The sequence below is a fragment of the Astyanax mexicanus genome, chromosome 5 (genome assembly GCF_023375975.1).
Source record: "Astyanax mexicanus isolate ESR-SI-001 chromosome 5, AstMex3_surface, whole genome shotgun sequence".
NCBI lineage: Eukaryota > Metazoa > Chordata > Actinopteri > Characiformes > Acestrorhamphidae > Astyanax > Astyanax mexicanus.
In genome coordinates, this window is record NC_064412.1 from 33,151,838 (window position 1) to 33,168,792 (window position 16,955).

Here is a 16,955-nt window from a genome sequence, read left to right on the forward strand (position 1 = left end):
GTTAAAACATAGTTCCCCTCTAAAAAACAGTAGATAACATTAGCTAACCTAGATAACTGTAGCTCAAACATTTCCCACTGAAATACAGTAGATAACATTAGCTAACCTAGCTAACTTTAGCTAAAACATTCCCCACTGAAATACAGTAGATAACATTAGCTAACCTAGCTAACTGTAGCTAAAAGATTCCCCACTGAAATACAATAGATAACATTAGCTAACCTAGCTAACTGTAGCTCAAACATTCCCCACTAAAATACAGTAGATAACATTAGCTAACATAGCTAACTTTAGATAAAACATTCCCCACTGAAATACAGTAGATAACATTAGCTAACCTAGCTAACGTTAGCTAAAACATTCCCCACTGAAATACAGTAGATAACATTAGCTAACCTAGCTAGTTTTAGCTAAAACATTCCCCACTGAAATACAAAAGATAAAATTAGCTAACCTAGCTAACTGTAGCTCAAACATTCCCCACTGAAATACAGTAGATAACATTAGCTAACCTAGCTAACTTTAGATAAAACATTCCCCACTGAAATACTGTAGATAAAATTAGCTAACCTAGCTAACTGTAGCTCAAACATTCCCCACTGAAATACAGTAGATAACATTAGCTAACCTAGCTAACTGTAGCTCAAACATTACCCACTGAAATACTGTAGATAACATTAGCTAACCTAGCTAACTGTAGCTAAAACATTCCCCACTGAAATACAGTAAGTTAGATAACATTAGCTAACCTAGCTAACTGTAGCTCAAACATTACCCACTGAAATACTGTAGATAACATTAGCTAACCTAGCTAACGTTAGCTAAAACTTTCCCCACTGAAATACAGTAGATAACATTAGCTAACCTAGCTAACTTTAGATAAAACGTTCCCCACTGAAATACAGTAGATAACATTAGCTAACCTAGCTAACTTTAGCAAAAACATTCCCACTAAAACACATTAGATAACATTAGTTTACATAGCTAACTTTAGCTAAAACTTTCCCCACTGAAATACAGTAGATAACATTAGATAACCTAACTAACATTAGCTAAAACATTCCCCACTAAAACACAGTAGATAACATTAGCTAACCTAGCTAACTTTAGCTAAAACATTCCCCACTGAAATACAGTAGATAACATTAGCTAACCTAGCTAACTTTAGCTAAAACATTCCCCACTGAAATACAGTAGATAACATTAGCTAACCTAGCTAGTTTTAGCTAAAACATTCCCCACTGAAATACAATAGATAAAATTAGCTAACCTAGCTAACTGTAGCTCAAACATTCCCCACTGAAATACAGTAGATAACATTAGCTAACCTAGCTAACTTTAGCAAAAACATTCCCACTAAAACACATTAGATAACATTAGTTAACATAGCTAACTTTAGCTAAAACTTTCCCCACTGAAATACAGTAGATAACATTAGATAACCTAACTAACATTAGCTAAAACATTCCCCACTAAAACACAGTAGATAACATTAGCTAACCTAGCTAGTTTTAGCTAAAACATTCCCCACTGAAATACAATAGATAAAATTAGCTAACCTAGCTAACTGTAGCTCAAACATTCCCCACTGAAATACAGTAGATAACATTAGCTAACCTAGCTAACTTTAGATAAAACATTCCCCACTGAAATACAGTAGATAACATTAGCTAACCTAGCTAACTGTAGCTCAAACATTACCCACTGAAATACTGTAGATAACATTAGCTAACCTAGCTAACTGTAGCTAAAACATTCCCCACTGAAATACTGTAGATAACATTAGCTAACCTAGCTAACGTTAGCTAAAACTTTCCCCACTGAAATACAGTAGATAACATTAGCTAACCTAGCTAACTTTAGATAAAACGTTCCCCACTGAAATACAGTAGATAACATTAGCTAACCTAGCTAACTGTAGCTCAAACATTACCCACTGAAATACTGTAGATAACATTAGCTAACCTAGCTAACTGTAGCTAAAACATTCCCCACTGAAATACAGTAGATAACATTAGCTAACCTAGCTAACTTTAGCAAAAACATTCCCACTAAAACACATTAGATAACATTAGTTAACATAGCTAACTTTAGCTAAAACTTTCCCCACTGAAATACAGTAGATAACATTAGATAACCTAACTAACATTAGCTAAAACATTCCCCACTAAAACACAGTAGATAACATTAGCTAACCTAGCTAACTTTAGCTAAAACATTCCCCACTGAAATACAGTAGATAACATTAGCTAACCTAGCTAACTGTAGCTAAAACATTCTCCACTAAAATAAATTAGCTGACATTAGTTAGCCTAGCTAACGTCAGCTAAAAACAGTTCACACTGAATTATAGTTAACATTAGCTAACCTAGCCTGCTAACAACATCATTTCACTGTGGAACAAATGCCAGTTTAAACTATAGTGGTGCTCACCACTTACTATCTGGTGCTCACCACTTAGTATGTGGTGCTCACCACTTTTGACGTAAAAAAAAAATACACCACGTCCCTTCAGGGGCCCCGTATAATCCTGATTAAAAAAGGAAAATGTGCAACTTATTTGTTTCTTTTTTAATTAATTTTTAATTAATTCTTTTTTCGTCTTCTTTTTTAAATTATTTTTTTTTTCAAATTATTTAACACTGTCAGATTTGTTCTGTTCAAGCTACACTATACAAACAAAACCTGCTATGTAATGCTATTAAGTGAGATTTTGTGTGTGTGTGTGTGTGTGTGTTTGTGCCATCTGTGGGTATGCAGGTATGCAGTGTTTGCCTGTGGAGGATGCGTTACCTCATTCCGATCCTGGATCCTCCCAGAGGTCTCTTTAAGCCTCTGGAATTTTCCCCTGCCACTGGCGCATTCGCGCGACTCGGGAGATCCTGCTGTGTAAAATGGCTTTTGTGACAATATCTGCTGGGAAAGCACTACACAGATAAATACGACTCAAATTGAAAGAGTGTGAGAGAAGGGAAAAGCTAAAAGATTCCCGGTAGTGTGTTTTGTGTTCACCTCTCGCCTCCCTGCGGAGGAAGATGTCGATCTTGTTGGCTTATTGACACTATTACGTGTTTGAATGGCAGAAACCGATTCCTGGCACTGTGCCCGCTTACTGCACCTTGGCAACAGTTGGCATGGCACCAGCGGTTTGTGAACCGCTAGTCAGTGTGGAGTCGAGGCGCGAGAGCGGAGGTGTTGCGACAGTGTCCGTGCGCTGCGGAGGGGTCTAGAGGTGTTAAAACCCATCAGAGGTGGCGTCTCAACTGCAAAGATTCGGGAATATTAGCATAGCATTTGATTTAAATGACATTCAGTAAAGGTGGAGCTATTTTTTGGGGGGCCACATAAAAATCTTGTTATGTAGGAGTCGACGAGTCTTTGTACAGAAAGTTATTTTTGCAAAAAAATATCTATTTTAGCTGTATGTAAAAAATAATAAACGAGTTTCAAGCATAAAATTTGATGAGAAGTTTTATCTTGCACAGGTTTCTGCCTGGACTGGCTATAGAAACCTTTGACTGGGATTCCTGCCAATCTTCTTTTCAATCTATTAAGTATAATGTTGTAATGTAACCATTTATTGGTACCAACAGGGTTTTCATAGTAGGCTAAAGGGTCAACGTTTTGAAAAATTAACTATCATGGTGCAGAGAAGCAGGAATGGTCCAGAGGTCTAAAGCACTGCCACTGTGATCGGGAGATTGCTAGTTTAGATCCTGGTCATGCAGCTTGCCATCAGCTGCCGGAGCCCTGAGTAATTGGCCTTGCTCTCTCTGGGTGGGTAGATGGCGCTCTTCCCTTCATCACTCCTAGGGTGATGGCAAACAGCGTCTGTGAGCTGATGTATTGGAAACCGAGTCACTGTGCTTTTCTCCAAGCGAGTTGTGATGCTTTTCAGCAGTGCTGTAGAAAATGGGGGAAAATTAGAAAAAAATGAAAAAAATAAGAATTGCTTCAAATTGACTTGAAATATAAAAAAATAGACTCATTTATATTGGAAATCCATTTTTTCCTTCTTATCACGCTGCTATTTTGGCAATGATTTTTTATTTTTTTTTGCATTGTCATATGGAATTTAAATACATGTTTGCATAATTCAGTTAAATTTTATGTATATAAAGTGTGAGATTTCATGATGCACTGGATCGTCTTCATTAAAGAGTCTTACATTAAAATGTAATGAATTCTTCATGAGGTCAGAGATCTACACTGTAAACTCACACATTATTCTAATACTTTCTTTTTCTCACCTCTCTCTCTCTCTCTCTCTCTCTCTCTCTCTCTCTCTCTCTCTGTCTACCTCTCCCTTTTATTCTCCCTCTCTTTCTGCTTCTGTATCCCTCCCTATTAGTTCCTCTCCAGCCCTTCCTAGAAACCCCTATGGCATGCTGTCAAAATGTGTCTGAAAGCAGACATGGCATTTTTATGCTCATAAAACCTCTCTTTTTTTTTGTTTGACTGAGGAAAGTCATGCTGGGAAAGCTCTTAGAAGGTGTAAAATAACCCTTCTACTTTTTTCTCTCTCTCTCTCTCTCTCTCTCTCTCTCTGCCTCTCTCTCTCCCTCTCTCTCCCTCTCTCAGGTGGTATCGATGGGCCTGTATCTGGGCGAGCGGGCGTACCTACGTAGCAGCTGGAACATTCTGGACGGTTTCCTGGTCTTTGTGTCTCTGATTGACATTGTGGTGTCGATGGCAGGAGGCGCAAAGATCCTGGGAGTTCTGCGTGTTCTCAGACTGCTCAGGACACTGCGCCCTCTCAGGTAGGGAGGGTCACTATGGGAATTGCATGATGATATCACTCTACAGTAGTTTGCAAAAGTATTAATACCCATTGAATTTTTCCACATTTTGTCACCTTACAACCACAAACTTAAATGTATTTTATTGAGATTTTAAGTGATAGACAAACGCAAAGTATTGCATTGCAAGTGTGAAGTGGAACAAAAACGATACATTGTTTTCAAATTTTTTATCAAATAAAAATCTGAAAAGTGTGACGTGAAAAGTATTCAACCCCCTTTACTCTAAAACCCCTAAATAAAATCCAGTGCAACCAATTACCTTCCAAAGTCACTTAATTATTAAATAGAGTCATACAGCTGTGTGTAATTAAGTCTTAGTATAAATACACCTGTTCTGTATCGACCTTAGAAAACACTAGTGAACAAACAGCACCATGAAGACCAAGGGACTCACCAGACAGGTCAGAGATAAAGTTGTGGAAAAGTTTAAAGTAGGGTTAGGTTATCAAAACACATTCCAAGCTTTGAGCATCCCAAAGAGCATTGTACAAGCCAAATAATTCTACACCTGCAAACTTAAAAAGACATGGCCACTCACCCAAACTGACAGATCAAGCAAGGAGAACACTGGTCAGATTGTCTGGTGGAAGAGTGTCGAGAAATCCATTGTAAAAGGAAATATATGAATTGTTGTTTTCAGTTGCAGCAAACATGTGGAAGAAGGGGTATGAATACATTTGCAAGCCACTGTATCTTACCTAAAACCCAATAATCCATATTTCAGGTCATTTATCCTTCTGTAGGCTCATGCATTATATACTCTGGTTTCCTTCAACTTAAGGATACCCCACAGGTGATCAATTGCATTTAGGGTTAATGGAGAAATACAATACTTGGCCAATCCATTATTTTTACCTTCAGCTTCCTCAGCATGGTTGTTGTTATATTGTCGGTTTGGTGTTTGGGGGCGTTATCCAGTTGGAAAACTATTATATCAGTCTGTTTTTCCAATTCCCAATAATCCATATCAAGGGACATTTACCTATTTATAGGCTTATTAGTCATATACACTGGTTACAACATACAGTATATAATAATATAAAGTGACCACTTCAGTTTCTGAATCAGTTTCTCTGATTTTGCTATTTATAGGTAAATGTTTGAGTAAAATGAACATTGTTGTTTTATTCTCTAAACTACAGACAACATTTTTCCAAAATTCCAACTGAAATAACAAAAAAAGATGCAGAGCTTTCAGACCTCAAATAATGCATAGAAAACAAGTTCATATTCATAAAGATTTAAGAGTTCAGAAATCAATATTTGGTGGAAAAACCCTGGTTTTTAACCCTTGTGTGGTGTTCATATTTTTGTTATCTGTTTACTTTGTTACTTGTATTTAATTCAGCAAAATTAAGCAATTTTACATTAAAATGTTTTACACATGCTTTCTTCACCTAAATTGCAAGCAATATAAACAGCTTACATGGTTAATATTTGCCCTTTACCTTTCTTATGTTACATTTCTTTCAAAAAGTGCTACTCTTTTTTTTATTAGTTTTTTAATAAAATGTAAAAGAAAATGAATTTAACTCAAGATATGAGTAGAAAATGTGTTTAGTTTCAAATGTACAAATGAAGCAATGTTTATTAGCCCTTGGCCAAACATACTATATGTAATATAAATGGGTAGGGGGGGAGGGGGGTGTACAGTGTGTCTTTATCAAAAATGTGTTTTGATATATGTTTTTCACAAAAAAATGAGCCAATGCCAATGAGTTTGAGTTAGAAAAAATATTTTTTTAGTATCATTTGATGAAAAATGAAAACGGGTCCCACAGACCCGAACACCACACAAGGGTTAATCTTGGCATGTTTTACACACCAGTCTTACACACTGATTTTGGGTAACGTATGCCACTCCGGGTGCATACAACATTCAAGTAGTTCAGCTTGGTTTGATGGTTTGTGTTTATCTATTATCCTCTAGATTATATTCCAGAGGTTTTTAATTTGGTAAAATCAAAGACACCATATTTAGAAATAAAGATCTGGATCAAATTGAGCTGACTAGATGACTGGGCCAGCGCATTGGCAAAACATCAGCCAAAAGTAAATCATGAAATTCACCAGAGATGCACAGGTTGGTAATGGAATCATCTTCCACTATTCAATGAAAACATGGAGACATGGAGCTGGGGGATGTTAGACACCTATGACGCTCCTCAACCTTATACTTGTGGGACACCTTTTGATACAGCACAAGGTTCATGGTTGCCAAAGACTCACTGCATAGGCATGGAAATAAAATCTAACCAATGTGATCCGATTCCACAGAAGAGCTAGAAAATGTAATGTTAATTTAATGCTATGGAAGATGTATGTATTGCATGCTGCTGGTGTGTGGTTCCACATTAGTAATTTCTGGGTCTAATGTGGATTTTCCATATGACAGAAAGAATGTTTTTCTATTTTTTTCCAATTTGCTGCTTTTGCATTCAGGATGCCACCGGTTTCGTGGAATTATGGGGTCGGTTGTTAATGAGTTGAAATATGAATAATGCTAAGTCCACGCTACAAGGAGGCTAACAGTCGTGCACATTAAACTGTCAGCTACGAAAGGTTAACCCTATTAGCCTATATGTAACATCAGTTACTTTAAATGTACTCTACTACTGCCAAAGAAACAGAACTATACTCTGCTGCTTTCTTTGAGGTATTCATATATACTACTCATAGTACTAGGAAATTATACCCTTGATACCCACATATCTATAATCGAATTAATATAATGCAATCTAATACAGTGCAACTAACTTTCTGTAATTTATTATATGTTTACTAATACATATAATAAGTTAAATACTTGTCTACTTCCCCACTGTAAACTGTTTTTAAACGCAATTCACTGCGGTGCTGTGTCTATAAAACGGACTCAAACTATTCACAAGCACTGTTGCTATTTACACAATGCAGTTAGCTCAGTGTTCTTTTAGCATTAATGATATCCTCTATAAGTTTAATTACCTATAAACTCATTGGCAAGCAGGCTTGGATCATTGGATAAATCAGGCTTCAGGCTAGTGGCATTAGCAATGCTGGTAACCAGCCTTGGAGCATTGGGCTTGACGCATTAACGAAATTGTGTATTTCCTACCTTGCTAGCTATACCTAAAGCATAGCTAGCTGGTTAATGGAGTTATGGAGTATGGTATTATATTGGTGGTTTAATACTTGTCTACTTCCAAGAAATTGCTGTTAACCCTTTTTTAAATATGATGCTAGCTACCAGGCTTGAAGTGTCTGACTAGCGACATTAATGATGAAGGCAACCAGGCTTGGAGTATCTGTCTAGTGGCATTAGGAACGCCAGAAACAGGGTCTGGAGCCTTGGGCTAGTGGCATTAGCGACACCGGCTAAGGTGGCTTGAACCATCAGACTAGCAGCATTAGCAAAATTGTGCATTTTCTAGCTTGCTAGCTATATCTACTAGCTACCTAACTACTAGCTTTAAGAAGCCACCTGTTAAAGTAGGTATTATTTTGGTGGGTAAAAACTTAAAGTCAGACTATTCACAAGCAGTGTTGCTATTTAAATGCTGCAGTTAGCTCAGTGTTCTTTTAGCATGAATGATATCCTCTATATGCTTAAAAAAGGAAAATGCACTGAGCTGTGTGGAGGGAGGTGTAGCTGTTTAATGTGAGACGTTTTCTGAAGTGCGTACCGGCGGCTGCTGTGGACATTCCGCCCCCACGGCTGGACCGTCCCTGTCTGCCTGCCTGCTCAGATGAAACGCTGGAATATGAAAGTTGTGTTCCAGCCTGCACCTGCTCCGGGTCTGTTTCTCTCAGTGTGTGTGTGTGTACGCTTGCGTGTACACACACCTGCTCTGAAAACGGCGGTTACTGGGCTCGAGCGGCAGTGGCTACGCTACGGTGCACAGGCGTTCAGGGAAAGCTTGAAGTAGGCCAGGCAGAAGCTGAGAGGTGAATGAATCTTGCTTGGGTTGAAGCACTCTATAATGTTGCATTCATATTCATGGGCTGCTAAATTATAGATAGGCCTGACGGATGGGTGGTAGTGTGTTAAAGATGTGCTGCGTGAAACTCCAGCCCTGGTGGGCCGCAGCACCTGCTGAGTTTAACTCACTGCTACAGGAATAAACTCCCCAGCAGCTGTTAGTTACATTTACTGTTTAAGAAGGAAAACATTTAGATGCAACACACATGTTGCAGAACTTGTTGAACCCGGGGCTTCATTTCCACACAGCGCTGGGCAGACCTTTCAGTGTCTGGCTGCTGTTTGGCATCCCATTATTCTAAAATGCTACATTAATATAATTTGATACTTATATCATAAATAGTATATAGAGGCCTCTTCGAATATTTATCTGTGTCATTTAACATTAGTTTAATTTGCTGGTTTTACAGCACTTCAAAATCAGGTTTATAAAAACCAAATAGACATTTTTCCTAGGTTTGGCATTCCATTACTCCAAAATGCTACAGTAATATAACGTTGATACTTATATTATTAATAGTATAGAAAGGCTTCTTCAATTATTTTATGGTGTCATTTAATAATAGTTTGATTTGCTTGTTTTATAGGACTTTGAAATCTAATCCATACACAACCAAATTGACATTTTTCCTAGGTTTGACCTCTCGTTACTCCAAATTGCTTCAGTAAAATCACTTACAATTGTTAATATCAATAGTATGGCATGTGTTCTTCGCGGAATTATTGGTGTCATTTGATAACAGTTTAATTTGCTTGTTTTATAGGAATTCAAATTCTGGTTTAGGAATAGACATTTTTCCTAGGTTTGACTTTCCATCACTTCAAACTGCTACAGTAATATAACTTTATACTTACATCATTAATAGAATGGAAAGGCTTGTTCAAGGATTTTATAGGACTTCAAATTCTGGTTTGTACAGAACTAAATAGACATTTTCCCTAGGTTTTGACGTCCCATTACTCCAAATTGCTACAGTAAAATAAATTGATACTTATATCATTAATAGTATATAAAGACTTCTTCAATTATTTTATGGTGTCATTTGATAACAGTTTGACTTGCTTGTTTTATAGGACTTCAAAATCTAATTTAGGTTTGACATCCCGTCACTCCAAATTGCTACAGTAATGTAATTTAAAACATATATATACCTTGAAAACATGATATTTTAAGAATTTGGTCTATTTACTCCAAATAAGCAATTTTCCTACATTTGCCATCCCATTAATTCAAATTCTTACAGTATTATTACTTGAAACATACATACTAAATACTATTACAAGTGGTATTTAGGACTTCAGTGGTTTAATTGGATAAGCCTTTGATTTCTTATTGTTAGGAGTCTAAACTGTGCTCTATAAACAAATATACTATTTTTCCCATTACTCCAAATTAATATAATTTGAGAGTTAAATGATTAATACTATGTAAAGTGTTTTTCAAGGCATAAGTGGTTTCATTTGATAATGATTTGATGTTCTTCTATAAACATACTTTAAGTTATGGTCTTTTAATAACGTAATATTAAAAAATATAGAGGATTCATCCTGAGACTTTTTCAAATGAGAAAGACCTGCATTTCCAAAATGTTACACTGTTCTACAGATAGATAGTTTTCTTTTTTTGTGTATATTTGTTGATTTGACCAAGTTCAATTATGTTTATTGAGCTATAAAATTAGTTTATTTTCCATTTTCAGTCTCTGCACTCTGCATGCAGCTACCATAAAACACAGTTTAGACACACACTCCAACTTTAGCACAGGAGATTCTTCTTTTTCTCATGCAAATATTTTACTTTTGTATTGCCTATGTCTATTAACACACTTTACACATTTTTATTTTAAATATGTCGTTTCATGATTACTATTATTATAGTGATTTTTTTTTTTTACTAGCCTGATGTTTTGGTGTCCCCCTGGGCACTTGGTGCGTTGTGTGTTGTGCAGGATATGTGTGGGATGGAGCGCTGACACTGGGCAGGGGTGAAAACAGTAACCGATCTTGGGTGCAGATAAAAAAAAAACAAATGCATTGAGACTGGTCTGAGTCTGGTCTAAAATGAACTCTAGATTGGTTTGCTGCGGTGCGAACATGATACAATCTTAATCGAACCCAACTTTTAAACATTTTTTAATTAAATGGCTGTTCAGGTGCAGTTTAACCTGATTGTTATTACCCATTTTATTACTACAGCTTCTAACCAACGCAATCTCTGCTGTTGCTCTATGCTAAATTACAGTATTGCTGCAATCCATGGTTTTCAGACTGTTGCTTTGTAATATCCTGTAAATATTGTGTTCTTTTTTGAAAATAGGGTGATCAGCCGAGCTCCTGGGCTGAAGCTGGTGGTAGAGACTCTGATCACCTCCCTGAAGCCCATAGGCAACATCGTGCTCATCTGCTGCGCTTTCTTCATCATCTTCGGCATCCTCGGCGTGCAGGTTTGGACCAGTGTAGCTCCCCAAACAGTCTGATATTTAATCATCTGTTTTACTCAGTCCCCCTGCTCTGTGTCAGAATCCATCAGTCTTCATACTGATCTCTCTCTCTCTTTCTCTCTCTCTCTCTCTTTCGCTCTCTCTCTCTCTCGCTCTGATCTCACTGACTGTAATGAATGCTGAAAAGCTCATCTCTGCGTTCTCTCGCACACTGAACCCTTTAGAGCTTCCCATTATTTTTTTTCTCTCTCTTAGTCTCAATATTTCCACAGAGGCCTTAATGAAACATTGACTAATGCAAATGTGTGTGTGTGTGTGTGTGTGTGTGTGTGTGTATATGTATCTCAGCTCTTCAAAGGGAAGTTTTACTACTGTGTGGGCCTGGATGTGAAGAACATCACCAACAAGTCCGACTGTCTCTCGGCTAAATACAAATGGGTTCATCACAAGTACAACTTCGACAACCTGGGGCAGGTACGGCATCGGCAGCGGAAAGTCGTTAAGAATCCATTCAAGCAAAGCTGAAGCAAAGCTCTTTGTTTGCAAATAAGCTCCACTGCTTGTCCTCTCCTCTGTTCTGCTCTTCCTCCAGGCTCTGATGTCTCTGTTTGTGTTGGCCTCCAAAGATGGCTGGGTCAATATAATGTACCACGGGCTTGATGCAGTGGGAATAGACCAACAGGTAGGAAAGTGTTACACGTATTGTCCCTAACACTCTGGGCTACATAGGTCTTCTAGGAAGGCTTGATGTCTAATTTGGCATTTATATAATTTTTTTATCTTACTTGATTTGTTTTATCCCTCTAAGTCATGATGATGCCCTAAACAAACTATCTTTTTTTTTTACTACACCATTTTACTCACCATTATGGGTGTATTTTTTTATATAATGGAACAACGGCCAATATAATGAGGGCTACAAGTGGGTCATAAATAAAAATATGTATATATGTGCAAGAATATCGTCGTTGTCCTATGAAAAACACTTATCTCCATTTTTGACGATTTTTAGTTTAGTACATAATTTGAACAGACAATCTGTCCCTTACACTGTACCAAAATTTCTTGATTAATGGACCAATAGAAACTCTTCAAAATTACCTGAAATAAACTTCTTTTACATTGACTTCCATTTAAAGTTTACAAGTTTTTTTTTTCTCTCTCCTGTAAAGATGCTGTTTTGGAGTTTTTTTCATTGGACAGTGACAATATGTAAAACATGTGTATTTGTCAGCTTATATTCTTACTATATTCTTACATTATTGTTGTAAACTTACTAAAACAAGTTTATTTCTTCGGGCAATGTTATTTAGATCACTATTGTTAGAGCCCATCATAATAAAGCATTGGCAATTCGAATAATGTGCTTGTTATCAAAATTAAACTGAAAAGAAAAAAATCTAAAAAAGTTCCCAAAGAAAAAATTCTCCCGAAGAGTTGTGGTGTCTTTTTTCTCCCCCAAAATATAATTCATGCAATAGACGGTTAATATGTCTGATATGTTAATATGTCTGAAATCTCCTAAATGTCTTAAAATGCTACAGAAAGTAAATATTGTACAATTTAGATTTTAATTTTCTGCATTGCAGAACGTTTCACAGTTTTTAATTGTTATATGCAAGTTAGCAAGTTGATTTCACAGCAGATTAAAATAAGAAGAAACAACAACATTATGTATGGCAGTGTTCTATATTAAAGTTTTAAAAATGTATAAAAAGTATTCAATTTAATTTCCTTATACCTGCAGATACAGATGTTTCTCTGTTTATAATATTTAAATGGACAATCAGAAGTGATCCAATCAATATTTTTTCTTTTGTGTGGTATTGGGTTTGATACAGATAAGCATGCTCTTTTATTTGTTAGACTTTATTGGGGCTGGACCGAAGAGTTCACACAGTAAATTACACCAACATAGTTAGTACTTGAAAAAAAAAAAACACTAAATGTATTTTGGAAGTTTTAGGATTTTATCTTTGACCATGATTATAAATGTGTTAAACAAACTGAAATACTCATTTAGCATTTAGCAGCTCTTAACGTGCTGTTAACTTGTGGCTTCTCAGGCTGATAACTTTGATGAACTTATCCTGTACAACAGAGGAAACTATTGTTCTTCCTTTCCTGGGGTGGTCCTGATGAGAGCCAGTTCCATTATAATGTGTTTAATGAGCTTTCAACTGCACTTGAGGATACTTTCGAAGTTCTTGAAATCTTATCATCATATTTTATTATCATTATTTATCAGCATTTCATTTACTATATTAAAATGTGCCTGAAATATTGATTGAACAGTTAAAATACCATATATCTCTTGATTTATAAAAATGTAAAATCTATAGCATTTTATAATATTATATAAGTGATTCTAAAATCCTGTTAATAAACAAACACATTTACACACAAGTGGAATGGAACCAATGGGTCCACCGAGCCTCATGTCTGTGCTTGTCTAAATTGTGAATAACATTAATAGATATGTTTAGCTGGCCCAGGAGAGGAGGAGGTGAGAGATCGGTGAGACAAGCATCACACCTACAGCTCCTTAATCATCATACACACCTTCCCAGTTGGTCGTTGTGTGATATGTAAGCAGAAAACCCAGTGGAATACCTTTAAACCCCTGTCTTTTAATAATCCAGCAATCCTTCACTGATTCCACTGATCTCACCTCCCTCTTCTCTTCTCTTCTCTTCTGCTTTTCTGCTCTTCTCTGCTCTTCTCTTCTCTTTTTCTCTTCTCTGCTCTTCTCTTCTCTGCTCTTTTTCTATTCTCTTCTCTGCTCTTCTCTTTTCTGCTCTTTTTCTCTTCTCTTCTCTGCTCTTCTATTCTCCGCACTTTTTCTCTTCTCCTCTCTTCTCTGCTCCTCTGCTCTGTTCTTCTCTTCTCCTCTCTTCTATTCTCTACTCTTCTCTTCTCCTCACTTTTATTCTCTGCTCTTATTATTTTCTTTTCTCTTCTCCTCTCTTCTATTCTCCACTCTTCTCTTCTCCTTGCTTCTATTCTCCGCTCTTCTTCTTTTCTCTTCTCTTCTCTTCTCCTTGCTTCTATTCTCCGCTCTTCTTCTTTTCTCTTCTCTTCTCTTCTCCTCGCTTCTATTCTCTGCTCTTCTTCTCCTCTTCTCTTTTCTCTTCTCTGCTCTTCTCTTCTCTGCTCCTCTGCTCTCTTCTCTTCTATTCTCCTCTGTCTTTTCTTCTCTGCTCTTATGGTCTTCTCTTCTCCTGTCTTTTACTCTCTCCTTCTCTTCTCTTCTCTTTTGTGTCTCTCAGCCGGTGATCAACAACAACCCCTGGATGCTGCTGTACTTCATCTCTTTCCTCCTCATCGTCAGCTTCTTCGTGCTGAACATGTTCGTGGGCGTGGTGGTGGAAAACTTCCACAAGTGCCGGCAGCACCAGGAGGTGGAGGAGGCCAAGAGGAGGGAGGAGAAACGACTCCGGCGCATGGAGAAGAAGAGGCGGAGTAAGAGACGAATGAGGAGAAATACAAATAAGATAGAGAGAAAGAGAGAGGGAAGACAGACAGACAGACAAGACAGAGAGAAATACACAGACAGAGAGACAGACAGACAAGACAGAGAGAAATACACAGACAGAGAGACAGACAAAGAAATAGATAGAAGCAGAAATTGAAGAGGGAGAGAGAGAGAGACAGACACACGGAATGAGTGAGAGAAAAGAGGGAGAGAGACAGACAGATAGAACAAGTGAGAGAGACGATGGAGAGAGAAACAGACAGAAGAAGTGAAAGCGAAGAGGGGGAGAGAGAGACAGACGGATTGAGTGAGAGAGAAGTGTGAGAGAGAGAGACAGACAGAATGAGTGAGAGAGAAGACCTTTAAAATGCATTTATTAAAACAAATTAAACATTAAATAGCTCTTTTTCAAACCACAAAAAAGAAAAAAACACAGAACATGAGAAAAAACTATACGTTTAACATTAGAAACCCATCCTCAGAAATAAAACACAACACCTCCCCCTTTCCCCAAACCTCAGAAAACTCCATCAGTCTGTGAGTCAATTTAAAAAAAACAAACTCGACACGGATCCTGGTCCGTACCAGCGCTTTAACCAACAGGACAGGATCTAATGCCCCTCTACCACCAATTTTGTTTTTTCTCGTGAGCCAGACAGCAAGCTTGGCCTGACCCACCAAAAAATTCACGAGACAGAGCGTGCCTCTCCGAGCAGCCACATATTTAGGACCAAAAATATAGAGGCTTTCAGTCCAACCCACCCCGAGCCCCCTACACCATTCTTCTACTAGTGCAAACAGACCTGCCAACCTTTCACACTGCAGGAAGAGGTGACCCAGCGTTTCGTCTCTGCCACAAAACGGGCACCCCCTACCTACACTCGGATCAATATGTGCCACATATCTGTTCGTGGCCACGGCCCCATGCACAATCCTCCACTGAAGGTCTGCCGTTCGCTTCTCTATGGGAGGCTTGTACAGGGACCTCCAGCACCCTCGTGGAGAAGAGCCTGGTGCCAACAACCCAGACCACTTGGACTCCGGTAGACCAAAGAGAGCATTTCCAAAGGCCATCTTTACGCTTGCTCCATATAAGGCTTTCCTAGAGGCATCTGCCAGAGTCGTCATCTCAGGAACCGCATACGACAGTAGCCATCCCCTCTCATCCAGGGTGTCCCCCGCAGCCATCCCTACAGACAGAGAGGGGAAAGGCAGGAGATCCACCCCATCGCCACGCTCCAGGGCCTCTCTAAACTGAGCAGGCATCGCTGACATCACTTCCTCGAGAAACCTCTGCACCAGACGATCAGACTGAAATCTCATCTCAGCCTTCAGAACACTCACAGTCTTCCAAGTTCCCGTGACCCTTAGGCCCCCAAGAGTGGTTATGTTTGCTCGTACCAAACAGCGCCGAATACTCCTTGATACAAGACTCCGGGTTTGGATCAGGGGGTTATAAAACAATGGCTCATCTTCCACACAGGTACAGGGTTCCGTTGCTCTTTCAATCACCAGCACAGAAGACCACGCCTTCAGGACAGACTGGTAGAAAGGAGTGGTCGCAGAAAAGTCCATGTCCTTGAGTTGCAAGACAAAAAGATGCTTGCCATAGCCCAAGTTCTCCACACGCTGTAGAAGTACACAGGCTGTAGCAGCCCACGCCATTCCTTCCTGGTACAGTAATCTCTGCACACTCTGTAGCCGAAACGTCCGTATGCGACAGTTCAAGTCAATCAAACCCTGACCCCCTTCATGTAATGGCAGATAGAGAACCGGGGCACGTGTCCAGTGTTGTCCAGACCAAAAAAAGTCCACAAGTCTCCTCTGGATCTCCTGGACTAGGGAGGCAGGTGGTTCCAACACAATAAACCGGTGCCACAACATGGAAGCAATCAGGTTGTTGGCCACCAAAACCCTCCCCCTATAGGACAGCCGCGGCAGGACCCAGGTCCATTTAGACAACCTGGCACACACTTTTTCCACTAGCCCCTCCCAGTTTTTGTTTTGAAATTCTAGAGGACCCAAGTATACTCCTAAATACTTTAGCCCGGTGGTCCCCCACTGCAAACCTGCTGGCAACACTGGGAAACCTCTGTCCTGCCACTGCCCTGTAATGAAACTCTCACACTTAGCCCAGTTAACCCTGGCTGAGGAAGCTCTTCCATATAGAGATAAGCTTTGTGTGAGATCTTGCACATCCTCTTCCCCTCTAATAACAACAGAAATATCATCCGCATAGGCCGAGAGCACAACGTTCTGTTGCAGCCCCTGCACCG

At 38.6% G+C, this 16,955-nt stretch overlaps 1 protein-coding gene across 1 annotated transcript in view; it reads left to right on the forward strand.

Annotated features, from left to right (window-relative positions):
• LOC103032203 (voltage-dependent T-type calcium channel subunit alpha-1I) overlaps positions 1–16,955 on the forward strand; it is a 269,335-nt gene that overhangs the window by 178,263 nt on the left and 74,117 nt on the right. The window contains exons 19-23 of the mRNA XM_049479328.1: positions 4,582–4,760; positions 11,081–11,207; positions 11,553–11,678; positions 11,797–11,886; positions 14,474–14,666. Of these exons, the coding sequence (XP_049335285.1) occupies positions 4,582–4,760; positions 11,081–11,207; positions 11,553–11,678; positions 11,797–11,886; positions 14,474–14,666 (715 nt within the window). The remainder of the gene's footprint in view (positions 1–4,581; positions 4,761–11,080; positions 11,208–11,552; positions 11,679–11,796; positions 11,887–14,473; positions 14,667–16,955) is intronic.